This window comes from Zea mays, chromosome 2, assembly GCF_902167145.1.
Source record: "Zea mays cultivar B73 chromosome 2, Zm-B73-REFERENCE-NAM-5.0, whole genome shotgun sequence".
In the NCBI taxonomy this organism is placed as follows: Eukaryota; Viridiplantae; Streptophyta; class Magnoliopsida; order Poales; family Poaceae; genus Zea; species Zea mays.
This window is the reverse complement of record NC_050097.1, coordinates 19,274,230-19,302,151: the sequence shown is the minus strand read 5'-3', so window position 1 is coordinate 19,302,151 and position 27,922 is coordinate 19,274,230. Positions and strand designations below refer to the sequence as shown.

Here is a 27,922-nt window from a genome sequence, read left to right as displayed (position 1 = left end):
CTGAAGCCATTTGGATCTGATGGAACCCCGCTCGTAGGTCGAGAGTGGAGAACCAGGCTGCGCCGTGAAGCTCATCCAAAAACTCGTCAATAATGGGTACCGGAAACTTGGTTTTGATGGTCAGTGCATTTAGATGTCTGTAATCGACACAAAACCGGTATGTGTTGTCTTTTTTCTTTACTAGAATGACTCGAGATGAGAATGCACTGCTGCTGTTCTGAATAATTCCTGTCTGGAGCATGTCCGCTACTTGTTTCTCAATTTCTGATTTCAGAGCTGGTGCATAACGATACGGCCTGAGTTGTACTGGGCTTACACCGGTCAGCAATGGAATACGATGGTCACACTCGCGTGGGGGAGGAAGACCCTGTGGAACTTCAAATATATCAGCATATTGAGTGAGTAGCTGCTGCAGTTCTGCGGGCAACTTGTGAACAATGGCTTGATCCTTGTCAGTGAGGGATTCCAAGTAAGATACCTCCATAACAGTACACTGCATATCCTGAACCCCCATACCACACAATTTGATAGTAGAGCCTTGGTACGGTATAATCAGCCACTTATCTTCCCAGTGTACCCACATAGGGCTATGGGAACTCAACCAGTCCATACCTAAGATGAGGTCGTAGTGAGTGAGTTGAATAATCTTCAAGCTTGATGAGAAGGCATACTCATTGAGGTACCATGTGACATTAGTCAATTCATGGTCACAGGATAATTGGGATCCATTGGCCACCTGTACGCGAAGTGAAGCTGATAAGCGAGTCCAATTGGGCAAATGCGAAGCAACTCGGTGGCTGATAAATGAAGTAGAGCTGCTCGAATCCAACAGTACCAACATATCCATACCACCAATGTGGCCAATAAACCGCATGGTCTTGGGGGTATCTGCACTGAGAACAGCAGCCTGCGACATATGTAACAGAAGCAACTCCTCAGCTGTAACATCAGTAACAGGTTCCTCATCTTCCGGTAACTGAAAAGACTGCCACATTTCTTCGACCAGGTGTAACTGCACGGTGTCAGGGCACTTGTGACCTCGATTATATTGGAGTCCACATTTGTAACAAAGTCTTTTGGCCTTTCGATATGCATATAATGTAGCCAATTTGTCCTCTAACTGAGCTTGTCGAGAAGGAATGGCAGCAGGCGCATGATCCAGCTTGAGGGAATGAGTTGCTTTACTGTCATGTGTAAGGCTGGTGCCTGAGGCCGCTGGTTTGCTGAATGTTCTTGGAGTGAACTTGCCCTCCCGCTGTCGGGTACCCTCGCGCACCTCCTCCTGCAACTGAGCAAGAACATAGGCAGTATCGAGATCTCGTGGGCGTTGCACTAACACAATAGAGCGTACATCATCACGCAACCCATCGACAAACTTAGTGATATAGTAAAGTGGGTCAGCATAGGGTTGATAAGCCTTTAACTGGTCAACTAGTTGTGCAAATTGTTCAATATAATCAGAGACACTGAAATATTGACGGATGTGCAGGAGTTGTCTAAGAAGAGTTTCGTGCTGGTTTTTGCCAAATCTCTCACGAATTAACAGCCCAAACTCGTGCCAAGTGACCTGGTGAAGGCTGTGTTCGATCGATTGTAACCATCTGGCTGCAGGACCGGTGAAACTCATTGTGGCTACTTCAATCCAGACGGATGGGTCTACGGAGTACATGCAAAAATATGATTCACAACGTGTTTGCCATAGTTTGGGGTAGGAACCGTCAAACTCAGGAAAATTCAGCTTGGGCAACTGACCTAAGTAATTGGTGAACTGGACACCGTAAGCACGACCGCCGAACGGTGCGGGAGGTGGGTTGAGACCAGTGCCCGACGTGCCCCCAGTGTGGACATCTGAAGCAAATGAAGGAGCTCCCTGAGGATGTGAGTGCATACCCATGGACGGGAGGGAGTGATGGGGGTAAAAACCCCCAAAAACCGTCTCCCGTGGTTGATTGTCGATGCGGTGCCCGCTTGGGCCGTCGGTGTTCCACGAGGGAGGAGGCACGCGCTCCGCCGTCGACTGGTGAGGACCGAGGACGCCGCGCGGATCTGGTGAGTCGTGGATGGCACCGCGTTCGAGGAAGCGCGCCACCCTGGACAGCTCCGCGCGAATGGCGTCGACGGAGTCCTTCACGCCGTCGACTGATACCTCGACGCGCGGCCTCCATGATTCGAAGACAGAAGTGACGTTCTCCAGCGCGGCCACCCGGGTCATGGCGTCTGCCGCGAACTCCTCGAGAGGAGCCCAGCCGAGCGCCCTTGTGGTATCCGGCGAGGTGGTGTCGCGATTTGCGACCTGCACCTGGATCGCGGCGATGTCGTCGGAATTGGCGGCCACAGACTTCTCGAGATGGCGCCACCGTGCATCCTGGGTTTCCAATCGATCGCATAACTGCTGAAGTAGCTTGGATTGGGTGGTTAGGCTCTTGGATTGGGCTTCGATCTGTTTGGATTGGGCATTCAGAGCAGCCGTCAGGTTGGGATCGGGGGCGCCCGCCATTTTTGCTGAGCGAGTGAAGTAAGGGGGAATCTTCAGTGCCAAGATCGGTAGACTTTGATACCAATTTGTTAACAGCCTACTGGAATGGGGAAGAACAGATCGAGGAGGAAGAAGAGGATAGGCGAGGAAGGAAGTTTAACTGGAGTTTAGCATTTGTTTTTCCCCTGACCTTACAGACTTCCTGCATAGGGTTAATACCCATCCGCTTACACTGTCCATTCCGAACCAGAGTAACGAGCATTCGACCTTTTTACTCTACGGCCCACCAAGCGCGGAGAAGGCACCGGACCAGTGTCGGTGGCTGTGTTGTGACCTGCGATGGAGCATTGCTGACAGCTCGCCACTAACACACAAGGGCACACCGGCGGTTCACCGGCCCCAGGACCACTCCCAAACTTGCCATCCCCACTCGCTCACGACAACCCAATGCATCCAAGGACATCGCAGAGGGAAGAGTGGGCTCATCGGATTTTGCGTTCTGCGCTGACCGCCGCCGTCGAGTGATGACCCGGCCGCCTGAGCAAACTCCGACGAAGGCACCTGGGTGCCTCGGGATCCCGCGCGCGAACGGCTCGGCCACGCCCGACGACTTCCGAGCAGCTGCTCCGCCAGTAATTGCTAATGCCGATTGTTCCCGATTCTCACACGCAGCGCCACGAAGATGAAGCAGGGGGTATGACACTGCTCTGCGGTTATGTAGAGCTGGGCAGGGTAGTTGAGCCAGCAGCGCTAGGATAATCGCGTGTTCCATTGAGATCGAGCTGCGCGGTGGTATTGGTTGAAAGCTACGCTGACAGCGGGTCCTAGCGGCCAGAGGACAGAGGAGATAGCGCTAGAGTCCATCCGTGAGAGGCAGGCGAGTCGGGCCCATCTGCAAGTGACCGAGAGAATGGAAAACGGCGTGCAGGACTACGTGGGGTCGCGTGGCTGACATGTGGGCCCTGTGTTTCGGCGCATGGGCAAGCGCGAGGGGAGGTTGGGCTGCCTTGTAGATTCAGCCCAATGCGGCTTATTCCCTGTTCTCTTTTTTCTTTCCTTTTCTTTTATTATTTATGTTTTGCCTTTTTCTAAATTTCAAAATTTGGTATTTGAATTTAAATGTATTGGTGAGTTTCACACCCAAATTAAGTGCACAAATAAAAAATATCATCATGAAAAATTATATTTATTTATCTATATTTTTCTTTATAGTGTATATTGTTTTCCTTTTCTTCTTTCTTCTTTTTCTATTTCATTTCCAAGTTTTAGATTTCAAATTAGGTTTAACCCCAATTTCAGCACTACTACATTTTTATTACATTTATTACTATCATTAAATGCACAAACAAATAAACTCCAACATGATGTACTATTCCCTTTATTTAATGTAGTTGTTAGTAGTTAAGGTAACCCCATGATTTGAATATGCACAAATGAGAAAAACAACACAAGTAGTCAAATAAACCTTTTATATTTCCCAATTCTTGTACATTCTATAACTCCAATTTTTTGGGTATTACATGGCATTAGTCTACGATCACTTAGCCACATTACAAAAAGTCAACCACAAGCTACTAGTGGTCCAATTAATAACTCTCGATAGCTAGATAACAACACAAGCAAAAGCTTGATAGTGACATATCACCATATCCTAACTAGTGCACAACTAGCAACACAAAACATAGGCGCTACTGAAATTTCTCAAAAGCTAACTTCCAACTCCACCTACTCAATATCAATCTTCGAATTCATCATGATTGTTTACAACTTGCATATTTTTTCCACCGTCACTAGCACCATTGCGAGTGGGAGCATCCTCGCAATCTGCCACATAAGCATCATCATGTGGGCCTTGATCTCCTTCCTGTTTTTCATCGCCTAAATCTGATTCATCTTCATCTAACCTTAAGTTTGAATTTCCTACACACCGATTGCTGACGTTCCTTGGCAAATTACAACCTCAATGACCTTGATACACCAACAACTTCATCAACAACTTCCCATGTAAGTCTATTCTCACTAGACTCACACCCACGAGAACCTTGAGGGTGTACATGTGATGAGTTAGTTCACTCATTATCCTAATCAAACTCTTCAATGATCAAATGGTCAAAGCTTTTCCCTTTCTTGTCATGCCTTATTTGGAACATAGTATTCATCCGTCGGTTGTAAGAAACATAGACAATATTATTCAACCTCTTATGTAGCAACCTATTTCTCTTCTTTGTATGGATATGAAACAATGACGAAGCAACAAATAAGGAGAATAGTTAACATGCTGAAATTGAACACATCTAAGGCGACACGTGTGGTTCATTCGCTACCTAGCGGTTCCAGTTTCATTATTTGTGTCTTCCTTATCGCATAACATTTCAGTGAAAAGACATTTTCCAATAATAAACTCAATAGAAGGTGTTTTTAGACCTTCGATGTAAAGCCCTCTTTGTTGAGATTCGTGATTTGAGATCATTATAGAAAACGAACTAATCCCACGAGGGGATATTGTTGGGGAGAAAGTTTTGTTGAAGGCCCACAAATAACGAGATCCATTGTCTGAGTGTGTTTTAGAGAGTAACCTTTGAAATTATCGAATTGTAATGAGAAACTACGATGGCCACATTCGAAGCTTGGCGAATGCGCGAAGGAAAGCGAAGCTAGAATAGGGGGGCGCGACCATCTTCGGATGAAGAGGAGCCCCGAAGGGCGACAACAAGGCATGCACGATACCTCTCTTGTGTGAAAGGATATAGATACCCTGCATCAGTTGTCTAGATCTGTTGTATAGGATAGAGGGTAATTTTGTAATTTTTGTAATTCATTACGAAGATGTGCATCAGCTTGACACTATAAATATGTGCACAATACCACTTCTACATTGTCGAGCATTCATATACCTTGGGATTGTACTACCTTCGGTCAGCAGACCATATGAAATCTTGTTGTGTTTAAGCTCTTTGCGCGACTCACAAGACCCTCAGAGGTATAATGCCTCGAATATCTTGTAATCTGCTCTAATAAAGTAGTCCATCCGTTATTTTTTTCATTTGTCGTCGTTTAGTTAAAAAATAAACTAGCAAGCAACAAATACTATAGAACGGATGTAGTATATCTAAAGGAGTATTAGATAATGGTAAAAGAAATGATGTGACACTAATGTTTCAACTAGCCTTATATTGATTACTCTTGCGCTCACTTACCTTTGCTTCTACTACTTCATCTTCGAACCTCCGAAGGTGGAGGGAGAAGGTTCTCTCCTTTAACCGTGTTATTCTGTGATGGTTTCTTACGAGAGCTTTATCAGTTGACCAACATCTAGAGATGGCAATGGGTACAAACCCGCCGGGTTTTGCTATCCCAAACCCGTACCCGTAAAAAATATTTACACCCATTAAAAAACCCGTACCCGTGACGGGTTTGAAATTTTGCCCAAACCCGTACCCATCGGGTTAGCGGGTACCCACGGGTTACCCGCGGGTTTTATCTCCAATATACTTATTCTTTTTATAATCAATAAGTATCGTAATGATTAATGAGATCATGGTCCAAAATTTATGTAATGAACAACGAGTTCATGATTTGGTATAAAAATATTAGTAGAGAGAATTAAATACAAATAATAAGTTGTATAATCAAGTTACCTTGCACTAAGTTATACATCCACCACATATATAACGCTAGTAATAACTATAATAGCAAGCAAGCAACACTCTCACCAACTACTTATACATTCACTATTTGATAAAAATAGGAAGTAAATAGGTAGTTAACAAGTTTGTTGTTCATTTATAAAATAAAATGACAATATACACTAGGTTTGGTCGGGTTTAAAAAACCCACGGGTTCACGGGTTTGGGTACTATAGGAACAAACCCGTACCCATGAACCTGTCGGGTATACATTTATGCCCATTAACAAACCCATGGGTATGAAAATTGACCCAAACCCGTACCCTAATGGGGTAAAAACCCATCGGGTTTCGGGTACCCATTGCCATCTCCAACATCCGTACATCATGGTTTAAAAAAATCATATCCCTTCGATACGGATACAACATATATCATATATATATATATATATATATATATATATATATATATATATATATATATATATATATATATATATATATATATATATATATATATATATATATATGTGTGCGCGCGCGCTAAAAAATAGGCTAGAAATGCATCAAACAGACCCTAAATATGGATTATAAGTGTGACCCATTCATACATCAACTTCTTGTCGACTTTCCTCGTCTTCAATTGTCACCCGTCATGCTTGGTGATGATCACCTCGTAAAGCATAAAAAGAAAAACAGTCGTGTTATCAAAGAAAGCAAACAAGCATAGAAGGCAGGACACGATGTTATCATATAAGTGCTAGTTTGACAACTCTATTTTCTTAAGAGATTTTTATCTTTAAGAGAAAAATTAACTAATATTTCTTGGAGAAATAGATTTTTTTTTAGAAAAATAGGGTTGTAAAGCTAGCGCTAAGAAGCTTTAAAAAGCTTTAAAGGCAACGGGTATCAGGAGGATAGCCGGAGCAAAGGTGACTAGGCGAGAACAGATGCAAACCGACGGTTGAATCAAATCAATCACACGTGAGTGACCAAGACGAGCATAAAAGGAGGCCAAAAATAGCCTCTGCTAGATGCTATCCCACCCGAGCTGAGCAACGGGATCGCACAGCCCCAACTAAACTCCGCCCGCCGGTGGTTGCGGATCGAGGGCACCGCGTTCGCATGCTCGCCGGTCATGGCTCCAGTGCATGCCCGCCGTTCCCCGGTATATAGGACTCCCGCAAGGCGCCCCAGCACTCCCGTAAACGCGTGTCGCGCCCGTCGCCAAGCAAACACCACGACGCGCGCGCCGTGCTCTCTGGCGAGCCAAGAGCCAGTGCATTTTGCTCGCACCCCGATCGCGGCCGGGACAGCGCGCTCGCCGTAGGTGCATGCGTGCGTGTGCGACCTCGCTTCCTGCCCCTGAGGCCTCGCCTGCAGCTAGCTCCAAAGCAGCAGGCGCACCGCGCACCCCCGGTGCGGCGCGAGCGCATGCATGAGCGTCCGCGCAATGTCTCTCTGCCGCCCCGCGTTCCGAGCAGAGTTTCCCCGCTAATATCCAGCGAGACGGCCTGTTCCTGAGCAGCTGATTCGTCGTTTGGGTTGCCCACTGCCGGGGCCATGGATCAGCAGCGGAGGAGCAGCATCAGGTTGTACGGGTCCAACGCCTCGTCCCGGTCGGGGTCCTTCGACTTCGAACACGACCAGGACAAGGAACGCGCTGACCAGCCCAGCGACGGCGACCGCCGGGAGGTCGTCGTGAAGATCGACGCCGAGCCGCACTCGCCGGTCTCCCTCCACGCGGCCGGAGGCATGTCCGGGCACAGCTCCGCGGTCAGCACGCCGCGGGCCGGCGGCGCGGTGAGCATGCTCGCGGCGTCTGCGTCCGGCTCGAGCGCGTCGACCTCCAGCGCTGGGGGCGATGCGCCCCGCTCCGGCGAGTCGTTCAGTTTCAAGAACCGCACGCCGCAGTCTTCGGCCGGCGGCGGGGAGTCCAGCGAAGATCCGCCGAGCCGCCTCATTGGCAGCTTCCTCCGGAAGCAGGCGGCCGCTGGCGGCGAGCTGTCCATCGACCCCGACTTCGAGGTGGACGAGATGAGAAGGCCGCCACGCGCGCCGACATCTGTCAACGCCTCCAGGGAGCTGCGCGTCTCGTTCCAGGATCCCCGGAAACGGTTCTCCCCGTCCACGTCGTCGGCGTCCTCCTCCTCCTACGACGCCAGCCACAACCGGAACCAGAGCACCATCGACTTGGACACTGCCGAGGTGCTACGCTGCACGTCGACGTCCACCGGTTCCTCCCTGCTGGCGCGCAGCAAGACGCGATCTCGGCTAATGGATCCCCCGCCACCGTCGACGTCGAGCGCCCCCGCCAGCGAGGTGGATCCCCGAAAGTCATTTGTCTCCAAGGGGCTGCCGCCCAAGTCCGGCCAGCTCCGGTCGGGTCTTATCGGCAAGTCGGGGCTCATTGGCAAATCAGGGCCCATCGGCAAGTCAGGTGCCTTCGAGGATGAGGACGACGACCCGTTCATGGACGAGGGCATGACCTCGGACTTCAAGCGCGACACCATGGACTGCCTTCTCATCATGGAGTGGGTGAGCCTGGTGGTCATCGTGGGCGCGCTCATCTGCAGCGTTACCATACCCAGCCTGTCCATAAAGAAGCTCTCGGGGCTCCACCTCTGGAAGTGGGAGCTCCTCGTGTTCGTGCTCATCTGCGGCCGCCTCGTGTCCGGCTGGGTCATCCGCATCGCCGTCTTCTTCGTCGAGCGCAACTTCCTTCTGCGAAAGAAGGTGCTCTACTTCGTGTACGGCGTGCGGCGGGCCGTGCGGAACGTGCTCTGGCTGGGTGTCGCGCTCGTGTCCTGGCACCTCCTGTTCGACAAGGCCGCCAAGCGGGAGACGCACACGCTGGTGCTGCCCTACGTCACCAAGGTGCTGTGCTGCCTCCTCGTGGCCACCGTGATCCGCCTCATCAAGACGTTGCTGCTCAAGGTGCTCGCCTCGTCCTTCCACGTCTCCACCTACTTCGACAGGATCCAGGAAGCGCTCTTCAACCAGTACGTCATCGAGACCCTCTCCGGCCCGCCGCTAGTGGACGAGAGCCGGATGATGGCTGAGGTGCAGAGGCTCCAGAGCGCGGGGGCGTCCATCCCCAGTGAGCTCGAAGCGACAGCGATGCCGGGCAAGTCCGGGCCACTGCCCAAGAGTGGGCGCCTCACGACGGCCACGTCCAGGCGGGAAGGAGGAGGGGCCAGCAAGCAGCTGCATAGGCAGAAAACAGAGCGCCATCTGGATGACGGCATCTCGATTGACCAGCTCCACAAGCTCAGCCAGAAGAACATCTCTGCGTGGAGCATGAAGAGGCTGATGAAGATTGTTCGGTACGGGGCGCTGACAACGATGGACGAGCAGCTCAAGCATGCAACGGGCGAGGACGAGCTGGCCACGGAGATACACAGCGAGTACGAGGCCAAGGTTGCTGCCAAGAGGATCTTCCAGAACGTCGCCAAGCCTGGATCCAAGTGAGAGCATTCGCATTCGATCGACTACTTTTTTTTACTAGCACATCTCTTCATAATATTTCGCGTACTTTCTATATCAAACATGTTGTTTGGAACATCATGGATTGGCATCCTTCTTCATTCAGTTATGGATTCTCTGAACCTATTACAGGCACATATACCTGTCAGACTTGATGCGTTTCATGAGACAGGAAGAAGCTCTGAAGGCGATGGATCTTTTCGAAGGAGCGCAGGAGCACAACAGGGTCAGCAAGAGGTCACTCAAGAACTGGGTGGTAAACGATCTTAGTAGACACAACACAACTCCTCATCTTGTATTGTATCCATCTCTCAGGAAACATGAAACAAAATCCCGTGGCGTCCAATCGCTGTCGTCTGGATACTGTAGGTAAACGCGTTCAGAGAGCGCAAAGCTCTCGCCCTGACGCTCAACGACACCAAGACCGCAGTGAACAAGCTGCACCAGATGGCCAACGTCGTGGTCGCGCTCATCGTTCTCGCGCTCTGGCTCCTCATCCTGGGGATCGCGACGTCCAAGTTCTTCGTCCTGCTCAGCTCGCAGCTGCTCGTGGCGGTGTTCATGTTCGGGAACACTCTCAGGACCATCTTCGAGGCGATCGTGTTCCTGTTCGTGATGCATCCTTTCGATGTCGGCGACCGATGCGAAGTTGATGGAATGCAGGTTGGTCGCTAATTCTCGTTATCTACTACACTGAAGAATTGCTTTGCGCACCAATTGATGAAGAGTAATTCGCATCATCGTCAGGTGGTCGTGGAGGAGATGAACATCATGACGACGATCTTCCTCCGATATGACAACCTCAAGGTGTACTATCCAAACAGTAAGCTAGCCCAGCTACCGATCATGAATTACTACAGGAGTCCTGACATGGGAGATTCGGTGGACTTCACTGTTCATGTCGCAACGCCGGTGGAGAAACTGTCCCTCATGAAGGAGAGACTGATGCAGTAAGTACTGATTGATGCCTTTTAACCCTATATGAATTTCCCAAAAATACATACCTAATGTACTAGTAAATATTTATTTATTTTTAAAAAAAATCCAGTTACCTTGACAACAAGAAGGAGCACTGGTACCCTGGCTCCATGGTGGTCCTGCGCGACGTGGACGACACGAACAAGCTGAAGGCCTCCATCTGGTGTCGCCAGACGATCAACTTCCACGACATGGGGATGAGGTTCGAGCGGAGAGAGCTGCTGCTCCAGGAGATGATCAAGGTCCTGAGAGACCTCGAGATCGAGTACCGGATGCTGCCGCTCGACATCAACGTCCGGAACGCGCCTGCCATCCAGTCCTCAAGGATGCCGTCGACATGGACGTTTAGTTATTGAGATGAGATGAGATTTGTGCTGCTAGAGGTAGTAGTTCCTGAGTGAGTTGAGCTGTGACAGCGTTCTGACGAGAGGCGGCAACAGGTTTTGCTGTCGCTGCAGCCATCACTTGAGCTTTTTCCTGTAGTTATTGTGTTGTTGGTCCAAGTACTCCATAGTTATCTTTAGTCCATCTCAGATATCTTTAGTTCATCTCAGTTATATTACCTGATGCTTGTCATTCTATTACAGATGGTATTGAATAATTGATTTCATCACTTGGTAATGATTTCTTCAGAATACATATGATGCTTGTGTGCGCCTGACGCTTGCCATTCTATTAACAGAGAGCTTGTGTGCAGCCCAATGACTGATTAGTTCTTTGTTGTTAGTAGTCCATGGCATTGTATCTGCTTCTTCTCGTGTGCGTAAACTACTGCAGCATGCTAGCTTGTGCAGTTTTTGTTACGTTTGATCAAATGTGGGCCCACATAATCACATGGAACATTTGTGCAATAATTTAAAGTTGTATCTAGTCTATAAAACCGTTAGATAGGTAGAAATGGCAACGGGTCGAGTGAACCAAAAACTCGCTCACGCTCGCACCCATGGATTCTACCTAAACCCATCCGCGATCACACCCGCAGTGTAATTCCAAACCCTCTTAAACAATAATTTAACTGTAAGCAATTAATTATCATCAATAATTGAGTTATATCCACATATTTTAAGCGTTCTCATGTTGAGCATCAATAAAATATTTCATAAATAATTAGCGAAGTTACTTATTTAAAGGAATTAATATTGTATCTTAATCATTTTTGCGCAAAATAAAGAATAAACAAATTTCAGATCAAGTGTGGGTCACCTGGGTTGAAATATAAATCCGCACCCACCCTTGTGAAACTTTAAATCAGGTGTGGGTGCATCCGTGGGTCAAAATCTTTACACGTGCCCACACTCGTCGGGTCGAGTTTCAGGTCTGTGGATCAAATTGTCGCCGTCCCTAACCGCAGGAGGTTATTCGATTCGTCCATCAAACCTGTAAAGACGATGTGGCACTCTTTATACCCATGAATGAAACTTACCATTGAGATTGATTTTAGTGCTTCACTTTCTGGCCTTGCTTTCGAAGTGTTCTTCAGTTCTCTAGTCAATCCTAGAGTCACCTTGTCACATGTTAGCATGTGATGTGATCTAGGTAGTAATTAGAAGATAGCTATTTTGAGTTTAAATTGGAATATAGTCTAATATTTTTCGCACAGACTTTTGATTGGCTGGATCTAAGATTTGTCTCCTCGAACAAAGAGGGTTTACTCGCACATCGAGCGAGCACGACAAGGGGAGTAGGGGACTAGGGGCCTGTTTGTTTACCCCAATGGATTATATAATCTGGATTATTTTTGGAGGATTATATAATCTGGATTATATAATTTGGATTATATAATCTGAGTAGTCCTGTTTGTTTACCCAGATTATCTGGCGTGTTTCTGTTGGGCGGCGGGCTTCTCCGATCCGATAGGCGCAAAAACGATTCGGTAGATTATAATGGCAATGGTGGGTAATTTCTAGGAAACTTGAAAGGGTAGTGGGGAAGTGGGAAAAAAATAATCTGAAATAAGCACCTCCTCACTTGCTTATGGATTATCATAATCCAAGGGGTTAGATTATATAATCTGGGCAAATAAGCTAGATTGTTTGTTTGCCTCTTAGGATTATTTAATCCAGATTATATAATATGGGGTAAACAAACAGGCCCTAGGAGTCTAGGACAATGAGCAAACCCTGTTCTTCACCGCAAGCCTCAAGGGAAAAAAGGATTGTTTTTTACCGGAGAGGAGCGCACAGGCAAAGAATCTCGACGCCAAAGAAAAGGAATTCAGAAGAAAAAAAAGGATCAGGATATTCACAATAAATAAATCCGATGCCATGGCTCAGATGTCATGGCTCGTGAGCCCATGGTCCTCGGCTCTCGCGTGACAGCGACGCATCCTCGGTCCTCATGTATGGCAACATTCTTACACCCCATGGCGACATCGTCCTCGTTTCTCGCATGGAAATGTGTCCTGAACAGGATTATTCCGTGCGCTGGGCTGGGATTAGGATTATCCACGCCCCCCTTCCTTTGTCTCCTCTCTTTCTGTACGATAACAAATACCAAGAAATAAACCCATTTATTTTTCCTGCTCACAGACTTGCGTTGGCCGTTGGCGAACAAAGCGAATTGTCATAGTGACATAATTTATTGTCAGGAACCTTTATTTTATCTTTATACATCGTACATGTTTTCTCTCCCTGTCTCTAGTACTGTCGACATTTTTAAAATTGCGCAATTTTTTTAAGAACGGGGAAGAATGCCCGGAGCGCTCTATAAAACCTGGGGGATCAGAGGAGGAGGACGTAGGTATCGTGTCGGTGTGCAGTGTGTTGTCATCTCCATCTCCAGCTCCAGCGCCGCCTTGCTCTGTGTGCTTCCGCCCGCTCTGTGTTGCTATTGCTAAACTAGTGTGTTCTGTCGCTATGGGCTCCCTGGCCACCGCGGACGGGCCGTTGCCGCCGCTCAAGTACCCTCAGGCTCGCCGGGACGAAGACATCGTCGACGACTACCACGGCGTCCTCGTGCCGGACCCTTACAGATGGTGAGTCTAAAATATTTATATGTATGTACGTACGCTCCTGGAATATCTCTTGCTATCTTTCCGTCCTGTCCTGTTCCTTCAAGGCATTTTTGCATCTGTTTGCTTTTTTGTGTCCGTAAAATTTGCTTCAATGTACAGAGACATAACGAAACTTAACACTTCTTTCTTTCTTTTTTTCAAACCAAACTTAGTGAACCTTTTTTGTTCTTTGGTTTGGACATTGTGCTCGCTGACACACTGTTCTGCGCCGTGGTTAAATAAACGCACGTCGTCATTACTCATTAGGATGGAGCAGGTGGATTCGAAGGAGGTGAAGGAGTTCGTGGACGCGCAGGCGGCCGTGACCAGCGCCGTGCTGTCCAGCTGCGACCACCGCGGGCGCCTGCGCGGGCAGCTCACCGCGCTCTTCGACCACCCGCGCTTCCGCGCGCCCTTCAAGCGCCGGGGCAGCTACTTCTACTTCCACAACCCGGGCCTCCGCCCGCACAGCGCGCTCTACGTGCAGCACGGGCTGGGCGGCGAGCCCGACGTGCTGCTGGACCCCAGCACGTTCAGCGAGGACGGCACGGTGTCGCTCGGCGTGGTCGGCGTGAGCGACGACGGCGAGCACCTGGCCTACGGCACCAGCGGCAGCGGCAGCGACTGGGTCACCATCAGGGTCATGCGCGTGCGCGACAAGGAGCACCTGCCCGATACGCTGTCCTGGGTGAGCTGCTCATCGATCGAGGCTGGCCGCTGACGAGACGAGCGTTCTCTGTTTTTGAGAGAGAGAGAGAGAGTTCCATGTTCTTTAATTAAAAAATCGCGATGCAGGTGAAATTCTCGCGCATCGCGTGGACTCGTGACGGCCAAGGGTTCTTCTACTCGCGTTTTCCGGCTCCAAGGTTAGTGCCCAAAAATCTGTAGTTTTCTACAGGACCTTTTTTTTTTTGTAGAAATGGCAACTGTGTTCCAAGCTTGAGCTGGCAATGGTGGTGCCGGTGAGCAGGGATGCGCTGGATTCTGGGATGAAGACTGGCGTCAATCTCAACCACGAAGTCTACTATCATTTCCTTGGAACAGAGCAGTCACAGGACGTGTTGTGCTGGAGAGACCCTGATCATCCCAAGTACATATACATCCCTCAAGTCACAGAAGACGGCAAGGTAAGCTGGCCCAGCTCATTTTTTTTATACATGGAATTTTGGTGCAAAAAAAAAGGTTCCGCACCTATATATATGTCGGCTGGCAGCATGGTAGATAATCCTAGTCTGATGGTACCTGCTGTTACCTGTTGCAGTACGTGATCCTTTCGGTCTCAGAAACGTCAGAGCCGGTGAACAAGCTGTACTACTGCGACCTGTCGGCTCTCGCTCACGGGCTGGGCGGCGTGAAGAGCGCCCATGGCAACGGCATGCTCCCCTTCGTCAAGCTCGTGGACAGGTTCGAGGCCTACTACGGGCTCATCGCTAACGACGGCACCCAGTTCACGTTCCTCACGAACAAAGACGCTCCAAGGTACAAGCTGGCGAGGGTGGACGTCGACGACGACGAGCCCGGGTCGCCGTGGTGGACCGACGTGGTTCCCGAGGACGAGGACGGGAAGGCGGTCCTGGAGTCGGCGTGCGCCGTCCACGGCCACAAGCTGCTGGTGAGCTACCTGTCGGATGTCAGGTGCGTCCTGCAGATGAGGAGCCTGGTCACTGGGGAGCTGCTTCACGACATACCCGTCGACATCGGCACTGTCAGCGGGATCTCCGGCAGACGATGCGACGCCGAGGTGTTCGTCGAGTTCGCGAGCTTCCTTACCCCCGGGATCATCTACAGGTGCGATGTCGGCTCTGCGGTCCCGGAGATGGACGTGTACAGAGAGATCTCGGTTCCAGGATTCGATCGAAACGAGTTTGAAGCGAAGCAGGTAGGTAACTAACTTGTCTCGAGCTGTACGTGAAACATTGTTGTCAAGACAACCAATTGGTCACTCAGTGATCATTCGTTCGTTCGTTCAGGTGTTTTATCCGAGTAAGGATGGGACCAAGATCCCAATGTTCATCGTATCCAAGAAGGAGATCAGCCTGGACGGATCGCACCCGGCACTACTGTTCGGCTACGGCGGCTTCGGCGTGAGCGTGACGCCGCAGTTCAGCGTCGCCCGCGTGGTCCTGATGAGGAACCTGGGGTTCGTGGCGTGCGTCGCCAACCTCAGGGGCGGCGGGGAGTACGGCGAGGGCTGGCACAGGGCCGGGTCGCTCGCCAACAAGCAGAACTGCTTCGACGACTTCGTCGCCGCCGGCGAGTTCCTCGTGTCCGCTGGCTACACCAGCCCGGCGAGGCTGTGCGTCGAGGGCGGCAGCAACGGGGGCCTCCTGGTAGCTGCCTGCGTGAACCAGGTTAGTTAGCCTTTCGTGTGTCGCTGTCTCATCAGTCCATGCTTGTAGAGAAATGAACGAGAATTGTTTGTGGGTCGTGGTGGTGGATGTGGATGCAGCGCCCTGATCTGTTTGGCTGTGCCCTGGCCCATGTCGGAGTGATGGACATGCTACGGTTCCACAAGTTCACCATAGGTACGGTTCTGCATGCTTCTGTTCCTGAAGAGTGAAGAGAAAGAGAGAGAGAGAGAGACTTCTCACGAATCTGGTCGTCCTCTGCATCTGCACGTTCAGGTCGTGCATGGACATGCGACTTCGGGTGTTCGGAGAACGAGGAAGAGTTCCAGTGGCTTATCAAGTATGGCTCCGGCTGCTTACTACCGCTACTGTCTGTTTTCACAAAGAGAGTCGGCAATGACGCACTGATCATGCAGGTACTCCCCCCTGCACAACGTGCGGCGGCCGTGGGAGAACAAACGGGCGGCCGCAGCTGCCAACGGCGACGCAAGCTGCCGGGGCTTAGGCGGCCAGTACCCTGCAACCATGCTGCTGACGGCGGACCACGACGACCGCGTGGTGCCGTCGCACACGCTCAAATTCCTCGCGGTACGTGCGTCGTCTCCACCGCCAGCTGCTTCTTGTAATCCTGTCTCACTCAATACGTGTCTGACGCGCTGCTGCGCTGTGCTGTGCCCCCACCCCCACGTACTCGAATCCAACGCAATCCGGTCCGGCAGACGATGCAGCACGTCCTGCGCCCCGGCGCGGATGGCAGCCCGCAGACGAACCCCGTCGTCGCCCGGATCGAGCGCAAGAGCGGCCACTGCTGCGGCCGCTCCACGCAGAAGATCGTATGCGCTCTCGCTCTCGCTCTCGCTCGCGCCCTGCTTTCTCGTGCACGGACTGAATGAGTCGCTCCGTTTTTGTTGTGGGTGGCAGATCGACGAGGCTGCGGATCGGTACGCATTCGCCGCGAAGATGATGGGAGTCTCTTGGATGGACTGACTGAGTAACCCACCAAATGAGTACTGCGCATTTGGCTCAGGCTGTTAGACCAACGCCAGCAGCGACCCGCAAACGGCTCCGGCTGCCCAATCTCCGGAAAAAAATTTGTTGCAGCCCGGCTGCAAACCAGGTTGTTTGCAGCCCCTCACAAAAAGGAAGATAGGTCCCACCCGCAGGTAAATAATACAACTAAAACGTTATCTGGTGGACCTGCAGGTGGGGCCTATCCACCTTTTTGTGAGGGGCTGCAAACAGCCTGGTTTGCAGCCGGGCTGCAACAAATTTTTTTCCCAATCTCCGCGCTCGCGTCAACTGTAGACGTCTCCAGCAGCTCCCGCATCGCGCCCCCATCCTCCGCGCCCCCTCTCGCCAACGCCCATTCCGGCGCGCGCTGCTCGCGCCCCGCATCTCGCACTCGCCAACCGAGACGCGCCGCGTGTCCGCCGCGCGGGGCCCACAGACGACGCTCCACAGGCGAGATGCGCCGTCGCTGCCCGGATGCGTGCCGCTGCTGGAGATGGTGGCCGCGCATCTGTGGGCCCCGTCCTCCACAACGCGCAGAAAGGGGGTCGGGAGCGGGGACGTTGCTGGAGATGGTCTTAGGTTACAATGTATCGGTGCTGTATTGTAAGCGGCCAGGCTGGCAACTTGGCGTGACACATGTTTGGTTCTGCTTCTGGTTTGGAAAATTAGAAGCTGAACTAAAAGGGCTTCTTTTCTGCGACTACTTTAAAAAAAACAGCTTTTCTTTAGTGTAAATTTGAGACCTTGTTATTGATACTTACGAAGTTTGTTATATTAATGCACAGTAAATTGAAACTAGATTAGAATTTAAATAATTAAGTGTTATAATAAACGAGATATTTTTAATAAAATATTATTACAAATATAATTAAAAATTGATTTATTTGTAAAAATATCAGAAACACAAATTGATTCATCTATTTTCTAGAGTCTAGTACATAAACAAAACTTTTTTTTAAAGTGTTGATCTTTTATCTCTACTACTCTATATGTCCTTATTGTAGGCGTGCACACCCGTGTTCTGCCTCTCGACGCCTGTCTGCCCGCGCCCCCCGCTTGTGATGCCCATCTCGTCTCCCCGCTGTGGCAGCCGCCTTCGCGTCCGCCGCGAGATCCCTCCGCGCACGGGCGCGTCCCCCACAAACCGCGCTCCGTGAAATCCGCACTCCCCTCGCCGCCTCCCCAGCCCGCAGCCTCTCCTCAACCTCCCTCCCCAAGGAGCTGGCGGCGGCGCGACTGCGTCGGGAGAGGACGCAGAGGACGCCGCGCGGGGGCTGCGGCAGGAGCTCGACTCCGAGCAGGCCTCCCCGGAGATGGCAGCCAGATCCGGCTATTGAGCCCCCTAACCGAGCGGATCCAAGGTACTACACGGCCTTGCCCTCACCCTTTTGCTTGCTTTGTCGTCCTCTCCTCTTCCTCTTGCGGGCGCGATTTGTGGTGGGTACCGCGGCAGGGTTGTGGCGCGCGCTGCGGACAAGGGAGCCGTCTCCGTGCTTATCGCGCGCAACGCGGACGGCGGCATCGAGAGAGGAGTCGTTCTTCTCGGTGGCCCCGGCGATCCGCTCACCCCCGGGTGGGCCGCCATCAGCGGTGCGGAGCGATCGAAGTTCGACGATAAGGCAGTCAAGCAGCGGTTTTCGAGTATCCCCTCCATGCCGGTCCACCGATGAGCGGTTTCTGAGTGCAGTCTGCCCGGTCCACCGATGAGAGGGAGACTCGTCTATCACCCTCATCATCATTATTGAGCACTGTCTGGTACTCTGGTCAAAATGGTCAGTTTGGACTTGACTGAGTTCTATCGTTGCCCTGTGAGGATAACCGGTTCACAAAGGCAATAATTAGCAAGGTTTGTGCTGATTGCATGCATGAAGCCGATGAATTAGCTTCAGTATGAGGCAGACGATTTGAGTCCCACAGTGTCTTTGATTCCTAAATCACCCAGCTGGCTAGCTCCTTGGTGGTGCGCACTGCAGACCGATAACCGATTGCCAGGACACAAGCCAGCCAGCTGGCCAGTTGAAGATTTGGAGGTTTCACCTGCTCAAAGAAATGCCCTGCGCAACCTGCCAGTTTGCTGTGTCGACCGTTGGTGGCAGCTGCATCGACGACATCACATAGACGAGCTGACTGTCAAGCACTGGGTTGATCAGGACGACCCTGGCCCTGCCATTCTTGTTTAGAGTTTTGCTTGCCAAGTTGATAGTGATTTTTTCAGTTCGATTAGTGTAGGTGCTGGCTGGAGGCACACGCAGACACGCTGGTAGCTTATTGACTGAAAGTGCCAGTCCTAGATAATTTTGGGGAAAAAGGCTCCACGCTGGTAGCTTATTGGCTGGAGGCACACGCAGACACGCTGATATCTAAGAAACTCGTTCATACAATCCAATATATCTAAACATTTTATCTTATTCACTAGAATCCTTTAATACACGGCTTATTTATATGGATTATATGGGTGGAACCATATATTATACTTAGGGAACCGTGCTATAGACGTTCCTTCATTTTTAACCGTGTTTGGATTATTAACTTGCTTCTACAGATAAGATGTGAAGGCTCATATTAGTTTTCACTTTTCAGTTGCCTGACACAGATAGGTAAGTCGTGGTGTACCATGATTAGTTTTCAGTTGCCTTTATAGGTGTGCACGGATCAGTTCTCAGTTTTCTCGTATGGAGGATTGACAAACCGTGATCTATAAGGATTAGTTTTTTTAAAAAGGAAAGCGAGTAACACACAACTAGATTTTATTTCGTGGGAATCGTACAGGAATCGCTACGTACTCCAGTAATAAGTACGCTGAATGGATAGAAAATGTTTATGTTTTTTTAGAATTATAGATTTTATCTTTCCTTGAAACGTATCTCAAGAGGATTGACGTCAAGAGGATTGATGTGCTTGTTTCTTGTACCCATCAGATAGTTTTTTTTGTCTCCAGTTGCTCTACACAGCAAGTCTATGAGGAAGGAGCAAAAGAAGTTGCTCTTTCAGTTGTCAGCGGAATTAATTTAACTGTATGCACAAGAGAAACAACTTTGTTCTGCCACTTCCATTTTCGATGATGAACCAATGTGAGCTAACACATGTTTTGGCATGCACTTCTTCGCAGCAAGCATACTTGCCTATGGCAAACAAGCAGTGGACTTACACAATGATCGAAATGACAGAGTATAGTATGCTTGACGTCTATGAATGCATAGATAAGGTATAACGAAGCTGTTGTTATACACTGATGTTTTGTTCTTGTTTGCTTGCAACTTTTTGCAGCTGTTCGTGCTATCGGTTTGGAAAGAACATGTGGAAAGCTAATCTCGGATCTTGCTTCCTTCAGGTACAGACAACCCTTGTTTTTATAGGAGTTGTCAGAGAATTGTTTTCGTGATTAAACATGTGTGTTTGTTTAGTGGCTGGTATTGTTATCATATACCCTTGTTTTTAGTTCTATACATATTCCTTAAGCATGAGCAAATTGGGGGCATTTTTAGTGAAGCAATTACTGGTATGTACATGCAATTACTGGTATGTACATGGTTAATCAAATAATTTGCATCATGGATGTTGTTTTAGTGATTAATCACTCAGAACCGATTTCCTGATGAACTGGATACACTGTTTAGTGCCAGCTATTATTTAAGCACAAGAAGTAGTCATATACCCTTGTTTTTATGTCTGTACATACCACCTGGAAATTTACACATGGGGCCATTTTTTAGTGAAGCAATTACTAAACCTGTATAGTTCTGGTGGCTGCTATAATTTTTCCTGATTAATCAGAGAATTGTTTTAGTGATTAACCATGTGTGTTTAGTGGCTGGTATTGTTGTCATATACCTTGTTTTTAGGTCTGTACATACTACCTGAGCATGACCACATCAGCCTTATGTTTGAACAATTTCACACATTTACATTTGTGAATGTGTTGACCGTAAGCATCATCTTTATTTAAATCAGAAACTTGGTTTTACAATGATGTCTCATTGAAGTTCTTGCTTTTCCTTGTTTGCAAATCTGAAATACCCTTGTATGTTCTGGCGGAAAGAAGACCCAAAGGACCTTGAACAGCAAAATCTAAGGTAACTTGTGATGAACAGCTAAATATGTTTTCGTTATTCTTCTCAGCAAATAATCTATTATGCAAGATGATATGTTAGGCATATTTCATTCCCGATGTGATGCCAATCATCTGTACTCTTTAGTTTTTATCTTTAGTTTTTATCTGTTGCCGCTTCTGTTTAGTGACCTCGCTTGTTTGGAAAAAAATATTATCATTCGAGATTGCTGCCAGCGTTAGAATCTGATATTCCTATTGCGACACATTTTCTGGGTTGTCTAGGCGTGCTGTTTTTTATATGATACTAAAGGAGAAAACATAAACAAATACTGACCTTATATCCTCACAGGTTAGTGTACAGTTAGCACGATGCAATGCACTTTATGGCAGGAGCATAATATCAATTGGCAGTCATAGGTGCATTGCACTTCATGGCAGTTAGCACGAGCTCTGAAAGTAAATAGAAATGAGTATCAAAATGAATCGCACTTGTGTAGAACTGCAGATTGAACATAAAACCTACTTGATCATGAGCACATGGAAGCATTTACTGCCATTTTTAAGTGAAGCATTTACCTAACCATTTACAATGTAGGTTTCAACATTGCAGACACACAAGAGTCCAGCATGCGCCAACGCTCCTGCAGGTTAGTCCGAGATGGCCCTTCATTTTCCTGTTTCAATAGATAAAAAAACTGAGGTCGCATTAAAAAACTGAAGTCTATTCAACAAATCACCAACCATGATTTTTCTGAGGCACATGGGTACAATCAGCACAAACTCCATTTGCCAAGAAAAGGTTATAATGCATTCACACCAATAAATGTTCGTTTCACAAGACATAAGCAAAGAACATTGAGGTCGCATTATCTAACCTTTTGGTGATTGCAGTTGATGCTTCTTCCAGTAGTTTGTGACAGATTGCTCAAAGAAAAGCAAGACAGCTCGCCAATCCTAGAAGTGGAAAAAAACAACATAGAATAATTAGCCAGCTACAGGGAGTAAACCATTAAGAGAAGAAACATCGTAATGCCATGTTTCCAAATGGGCACAAAGAAACTTCAAGCACCTCTAGACGGAAGGTAATGATTTTGTAGCCAACCTCAGGCCAAATACCTTTTCATTCTTTTACTCTCCTTAAAGGACCAGTGACTTTGTGTCATTTATCGTTTCTTAACCATGTGACATGATAATAAAATGAAGGTTCTGTGATATATAGTATATGGCAAAAAAGCATGGTAGTTTGATACTTGTTGGCTGGTCCCTTCTGCACTAACTATTCTTGAAGAGTATTATTGTATCCATTGTTTATATATATTGTCTATTAACAATGTTCTGATACATATGAAAAAATTGAATCAAATAGTCAAGATTATGTTTTCATGAAACTGCAGTAACTGTAAGTAGTTGTATATCTTTTAGTTAGACTGCAAACGTTGTATGTTATGGATTATTTGTAAACATTGTCAACATGTTTTTCTTGTGGAGTGCAGTTTTTATTTTTTAGCGCCCAGGGATGCTGGCATCCTCGTTAGCTAAAATACCATATTGCAGTGTTTCAAAAATATCATAAAGATAGTGTATGCAGTAAACATAAAATTAAATATAGATGCAACAATTCAGTTTGAATTCATCGTAGATGTCAAGAAACAAAATAGATAAGCAGTCAACCTGGCACTGTTCATCATGTGTTGACAGTGATACTTCTGCTTTCTTAATCTCAACATCGGAGATGAATTTCGAACTGAATTATTGCTGTTGCACTTAGGTGTGTTGCATACATATTTTTTGTGATGATTTTTTTGGAACATTACAACATGATTGGTTCACACCTATAGATTTATGAAAATATGAATCCAATTGTGAGGCGTGAAAAATTTGCTTCGAGCTGAGGGTTGTGAGAAATCTAAAATATATTTGATTAAAACACAACTATCAATGGTAGATACTACAAGAGTGATAGATGTAACATGAATAATAGTAATTTGAAAATTTTGGGGTAGATGGTGATTTTGAATTGAACTTGAGAAATCTATAGACTTTTAAAAATCTATTCTGATGTTGTACCGTTCGTGTGAGATTTTAGATTTTTGGCAACACAATTGGTTTAGAAAACTGAACCAAACACACCTTTAGTTAAATAGGGTGCAGGCCTACTTGCGCACCATATAATTTTCCATTCTTGTGTTTCTGCTGACATTTTTCACTCGTGCTGACTGACACAATCATTTCCCCTGCAGCTGTCTGCACTGAAGATCAGGACACGAATATCGCGAGCTTTATCAAGGCTCGCCTTGTGCGGAAGGTGTATTTCTGTGAGATCTCCAAGATGAAGCATTAGGGGGTCAATCGCCCCAGATTTTACATGTAGCTAACTTAGTAGGGCACCCATAATCCATAATTTATTCTCTGTAGTTGTAGCAGCGACCTAGAGGTGTTATTCTGTAGCACATTGTGTAACATGTAGGAGAGAGATAAACACATATCCCCATTCTTTCTACTGAAACACCAGAAATAGTTGCTCTTGCTCCATAATTCATTAATGTGAACTTCTGAAGCCATGCCAAGGTCTTATATTGATCCTCTGTTGTCATATTGATAAAAATAGGGTATGTAAAACCTTTTCTCATAACAGTTTAACACATATTTTATATATAAGTTATCGTAATATTACATGTTTCCGTTGCAACGCACGGGCACTCACCTAGTGTCATAATAAGTATTGGATGTTGTTCTCGCACTAGACCAGGTTTGAAAGTTCTCCGGATTTTATCGTGTTACTACATCCTTAATTTCTTATTGAGTAGCTCCTACAGTTCAAACTAATCTCTCCATTCATAAATATATTATACCGTTGACTTTTTAGAAAAACTTTAACCACCCCTCTTATCCAAATAATAATAATAATGAGTTACCATGTGTTTTTTGTGTTTTTTGTGATTTATTTTATTACTTAGGGTAGTTTGTGCTTCACTTAAAATTTTATATTTTTGAATAAATATTTTAAATAAGACGAGTGGTTAAAGTTTTCGAAAAAATAGTATTTTTCCATAGACTTTCGATGTAAGAATACGCACAGCCGTGAACTCTTTTTTCATTTAAGACAATGCAGATTTACATTAGCTTCAATTTTTTGTTGGATCTCAGACCAGGGCATCCAATACCATGGAATGCCATGAAAGATTTTCGCCCCCACCGGTAGGACTGTTGTTCAATATTCCACATTTCACAATTTTCTCACTACATGATAAAGCTTCTTGCAATCGTGTCTTAGACTTATCATAAGGTCATATTCGTTTTAGTCTCAATCCATGTGATTTGGGTAAATTGAGTGAGTTTAAATCTATAGTAAACAAAAAAAATCCACTAATTCTTTTTCAAACTCATCCAATTCATATGTATAGGAGCAATTGAACAAGGTCTAAAGGACCTCCCAAATGAGTTTTAAAAGATTGGAAGTTTCAATCAACCTCCTCAAATAACTATATCACAGAAGCAATCCGGAACACGAGAAGTACTAGACACCTTTACACCAGCGAGGCTCTCCGTTCTTGCAACAGGGGCTTTTTTTCAAGAACACGAAGAATGGTGCAAATCTCTTCCTAATGGAACCTCTTTCAAGAACAAAAAAATGGTGCAAATTTCTTCCTAACGGAACCTCTTTCAAGAACACAACAATAATTAGGGTAAGTGAAAAGAAAAGATTGGAAGTGTGAAAGAGGACGAGGATGCAACGAGTGGTAAAATACCAATTATATTCATATTTACGATAGTAACAGGAATCTTGAAAGGGAAATGTGCCCATGGCCATTTCTAAGTGTTTTGGTGATTTAGTGTCCAACACAAGTGCTTAAGTGTCAAATGGTGGACAAAGTACAAATCAAGTATAAAGGTATGTTTCTCGGACTTAGTACATTGTTTTAGAGACTAATGTATTGTGTCTAAGTGTTGGAAACAGGAGAAAACAAATTGGAGAGAGATAGCTTTGTTTCAGCCAAAGCCAGCGCTGTCTGGGTGCACCGGACTGTCCGGTGGTGCACCGGACAGTGTCCGGTGTGCCAGGCTGGCTCAGGCGAACTTGGCGCTCTCGGGAATAAATTAACGGCGTACGACTATAATTCACCGGACTATCCGGTGTGCACTGGACTGTCCGGTGCGCCAACGGTCGGCCAGGCCAACGGTCGGCTGCGCGATCTGCGCGAGACACGTGGCCGAGCCAACGGTTGGGAGGGGGCACCGGACTGTCCGGTGTGCACCGGACAGTGTCTGGTGCGCCAACGGCTCCAAGGCTGCCAACGGTCGGCTTCGCCAAATAAGGAAGGAAATCCGCACCGGACTATCCGGTGCGCCAGGCGACAGAAGGCAAGAATTGCCTTCCCAGATTGCTCTCAATGGCTCCTAGCTGCCTTGGGGCTATAAAAGGGACCCCTAGGCGCATGGAGGAGAATACCAAGCATTCCTTAAGCATTCTTGATCACTCACACTCCATTCTTGCGCACTTGTTCGACATTCTAGTGATTTGAGCTCCGTTCTAGTGTGCTAGTCTTTTGAGCTTAAGTCTGGGTCTTGTGTGTGCATATTTGTTGTGATCTTTGTGTCTTGTGTGAGTTGCTCATCCCCCCCTTACTCTGCGCTTCTTTGTGAACATCTTTGTAAGGGCGAGAGGCTCCAAAGTGTGGAGATTCCTCGCAAACGGGATATAGTAAAGCAAGCAAAACATCGTGGTATTCAAGTGGGTCTTTGGACCGCTTGAGAGGGGTTGATTGCAACCCTCGTCCGTTGGGACGCCACAACGTGGAGTAGGCAAGCGTTGGTCTTGACCGAACCACGGGATAAACCACTGTGCCATCTCTGTGATTGATCTCTTGTGGTTATTGTGTTTTGTTGAGACTCCTCTCTAAGCCACTTGGCATTATTGTGCTAACGCCTAAACAAGTCTTTGTGGATTAAGTTTCAAGTTTCACAGGATCACCTATTCACCCCCCCCCTCTAGGTGCTCTCAATTGGTATCGGAGCCGTTCTCTTCAAGAAAGGGACTAACCGCCCAAAGAGATGGATCCTAAGGGGAAGGGAATCGTGATCAATGATAAGGAGAAGGAGTCCTTCGTCAACGAGCCGAAGGATGACAAGCCTACCGACTCGGGCTCGGGCCACAAACGAAAGGATGGGAAGAAGAAGAAGACAAGGCGCATCAAGGAAATCGTCTACTACGACGACAGCGACGAGTCCACTTCTTCCCAAAAGGACAACAATGACAACGACTACGAGAGAAGGAAACCGGTTAATTCGAACTTTTCTTTTGACTACTCTCGCATTCCGCAAAGTACAAATGCTCATTTGCTCTCCATTCCACTTGGCAAACCTCCTCACTTTGATGGAGAGTGATAGTCGCCTAGAGGGGGGGTGAATAGGGCGAAACTGAAATTTACAAATATAAACACAACTACAAGCCGGGTTAGCGTTAGAAATAAAAACGAGTCCGCGAGAGAGGGTGCAAAACAAATCTCAAGCAAATAAGGAGTGTGACACAAGGATTTGTTTTACCGAGGTTCGGTTCTCGCAAACCTACTCCCCGTTGAGGTGGTCACAAAGACCGGGTCTCTTTCAACCCTTTCCCTCTCTCAAACGGTCCCTCCGACCGAGTGAGTTTCTCTTCTCAAATCAAAACCGGGAACAAAACTTCCCCGCAAGGGCCACCACACAATTGGTGCCTCTTGCCTTGATTACAATGGAGTTTTGATCACAAGAACAAGTGAGAAAGAAAAGAAGCAATCCAAGCGCAAGAGCTCAAAAGAACACGGCAAATCTCTCTCGCTAATCACTAAAGCCTTGAGTGGAATTGGAGAGGATTTGATCACTTGGGTGTGTCTAGAATTGAATGCCTAGCTCTTGTAAGTGGTTGAGAAGTGGAAAACTTGGATGCTATGAATGGTGGGTGGTTGGGGGTATTTATAGCCCCAACCACCAAACTAGCCGTTTGGTGGGGCTGACTGTCGTATGGTGCACCGGACAGTCCGGTGTACACCGGACATGTCCGGTGCGCCAGCCACGTCACCAAAGCCGTTGGGATTCGACCGTTGGAGCTCTAACTTCTGGGCCCGCCTGGATGTCCGGTGGCGCACCGAACATGTACTGTAGAGTGTCTGGTGCGCCACTACGCGTGTGCCTGACTTCTGCGCGCTCTGGCGCGCATTAATTGCTGTTGCAGGTGACCGTTGGCGCGAAGTAGTCGTTGCCCCGCTGTTACACCGGACATGTCCGGTTGAAAGTTGCCTAGAGGGGGGTGAATAGGCAAGTTAAAACTTTTTCAACAAAAACTAGAAGCAAACTGGGTAAAACTGAATTGATCTCGAAATTCACCCAGTTAACTTTGGAAATGAGATGTTCTAAGTGATCCACAAGGTTCAAAGTAGTAGATCTGAGAAGGGCACTTCTCAAAATCCACACACCAAAAAGATATAAACAAATCTTCCACACAATGATGAGAGAACGGAGAACACAAACAAACACAATGAGCAAGAACACAAGAGACACAAGATTTATCCCGAGGTTCGGTCACACCACAAAAGGTGCCCTACTTCCTCGTTGAGGCGCCCACAAAGAGCCGGGTCTCTTTCAACCCTAATCCTCCCTTTGCCGACCACAAAGGTCAAGCCCACACAATAATCTTTGCTCAAATGAGCGGGTAATACAAACTTTCTTGTGGTCTTCCACAAGATTTGGAGACTCACAAGAGACACCTAGTCGTCTAGGAGCTAGAAGCTCCAAGAGTAATGAATCCACAAAGAACTCGATGTAGTACCAAAGCTCGAATTAAGAAGAGCAAGAGAGATTTGGAGATGAAGCACAAAACCGCAGCTCTCAAGCTCACTCAAAGATTTCTCTCCAAAGATTTGAAATGGGAGAGGCAAGAGATGTTGAAAGGGAAATGTGCCCTTGGGCCATTTCTAAGTAT

The 27,922-nt window shown here is 47.6% G+C and overlaps 2 protein-coding genes and 1 pseudogene across 4 annotated transcripts; all 3 read left to right on the top strand.

The window, feature by feature from the left end:
• The first annotated feature begins 7,134 nt into the window (after positions 1 to 7,134).
• LOC103646080 (mechanosensitive ion channel protein 6) lies at positions 7,135 to 11,189 on the top strand. Its single transcript, XM_020548187.2, has 5 exons — positions 7,135 to 9,568; positions 9,720 to 9,843; positions 9,957 to 10,250; positions 10,335 to 10,537; positions 10,636 to 11,189. Exons 1-5 carry the CDS (start codon positions 7,665 to 7,667, stop codon positions 10,919 to 10,921), a joined length of 2,811 nt encoding a protein of 936 aa, XP_020403776.1. The 5' UTR covers positions 7,135 to 7,664; the 3' UTR covers positions 10,922 to 11,189.
• Positions 11,190 to 13,032: 1,843 nt separating this feature from the next.
• Positions 13,033 to 16,978, top strand: LOC103646079 (prolyl endopeptidase). Of its 2 annotated transcripts, XM_008670805.4 has the most exons (11): positions 13,033 to 13,539; positions 13,825 to 14,245; positions 14,353 to 14,423; positions 14,528 to 14,684; positions 14,819 to 15,436; positions 15,528 to 15,908; positions 16,007 to 16,082; positions 16,182 to 16,245; positions 16,322 to 16,493; positions 16,625 to 16,738; positions 16,827 to 16,978. In XM_008670805.4, exons 1-11 carry the CDS (start codon positions 13,421 to 13,423, stop codon positions 16,890 to 16,892), a joined length of 2,259 nt encoding a protein of 752 aa, XP_008669027.1. In that variant the 5' UTR covers positions 13,033 to 13,420; the 3' UTR covers positions 16,893 to 16,978. The 2 variants fall into 2 exon arrangements, with proteins under 2 accessions (XP_008669027.1, XP_008669028.1); XM_008670806.4 differs by lacking the exon at positions 16,625 to 16,738 and having other exon boundaries at positions 16,827 to 16,947.
• A 948-nt stretch (positions 16,979 to 17,926) lies between these two features.
• LOC100272477 (uncharacterized) lies at positions 17,927 to 23,547 on the top strand (annotated as a pseudogene). Its single transcript, NR_156106.1, has 8 exons — positions 17,927 to 18,277; positions 19,835 to 19,930; positions 20,026 to 20,084; positions 20,184 to 20,247; positions 20,956 to 20,989; positions 21,563 to 21,614; positions 21,878 to 22,049; positions 23,208 to 23,547. The product of NR_156106.1 is annotated as an uncharacterized protein (transcript).
• Positions 23,548 to 27,922: the final 4,375 nt, after the last annotated feature.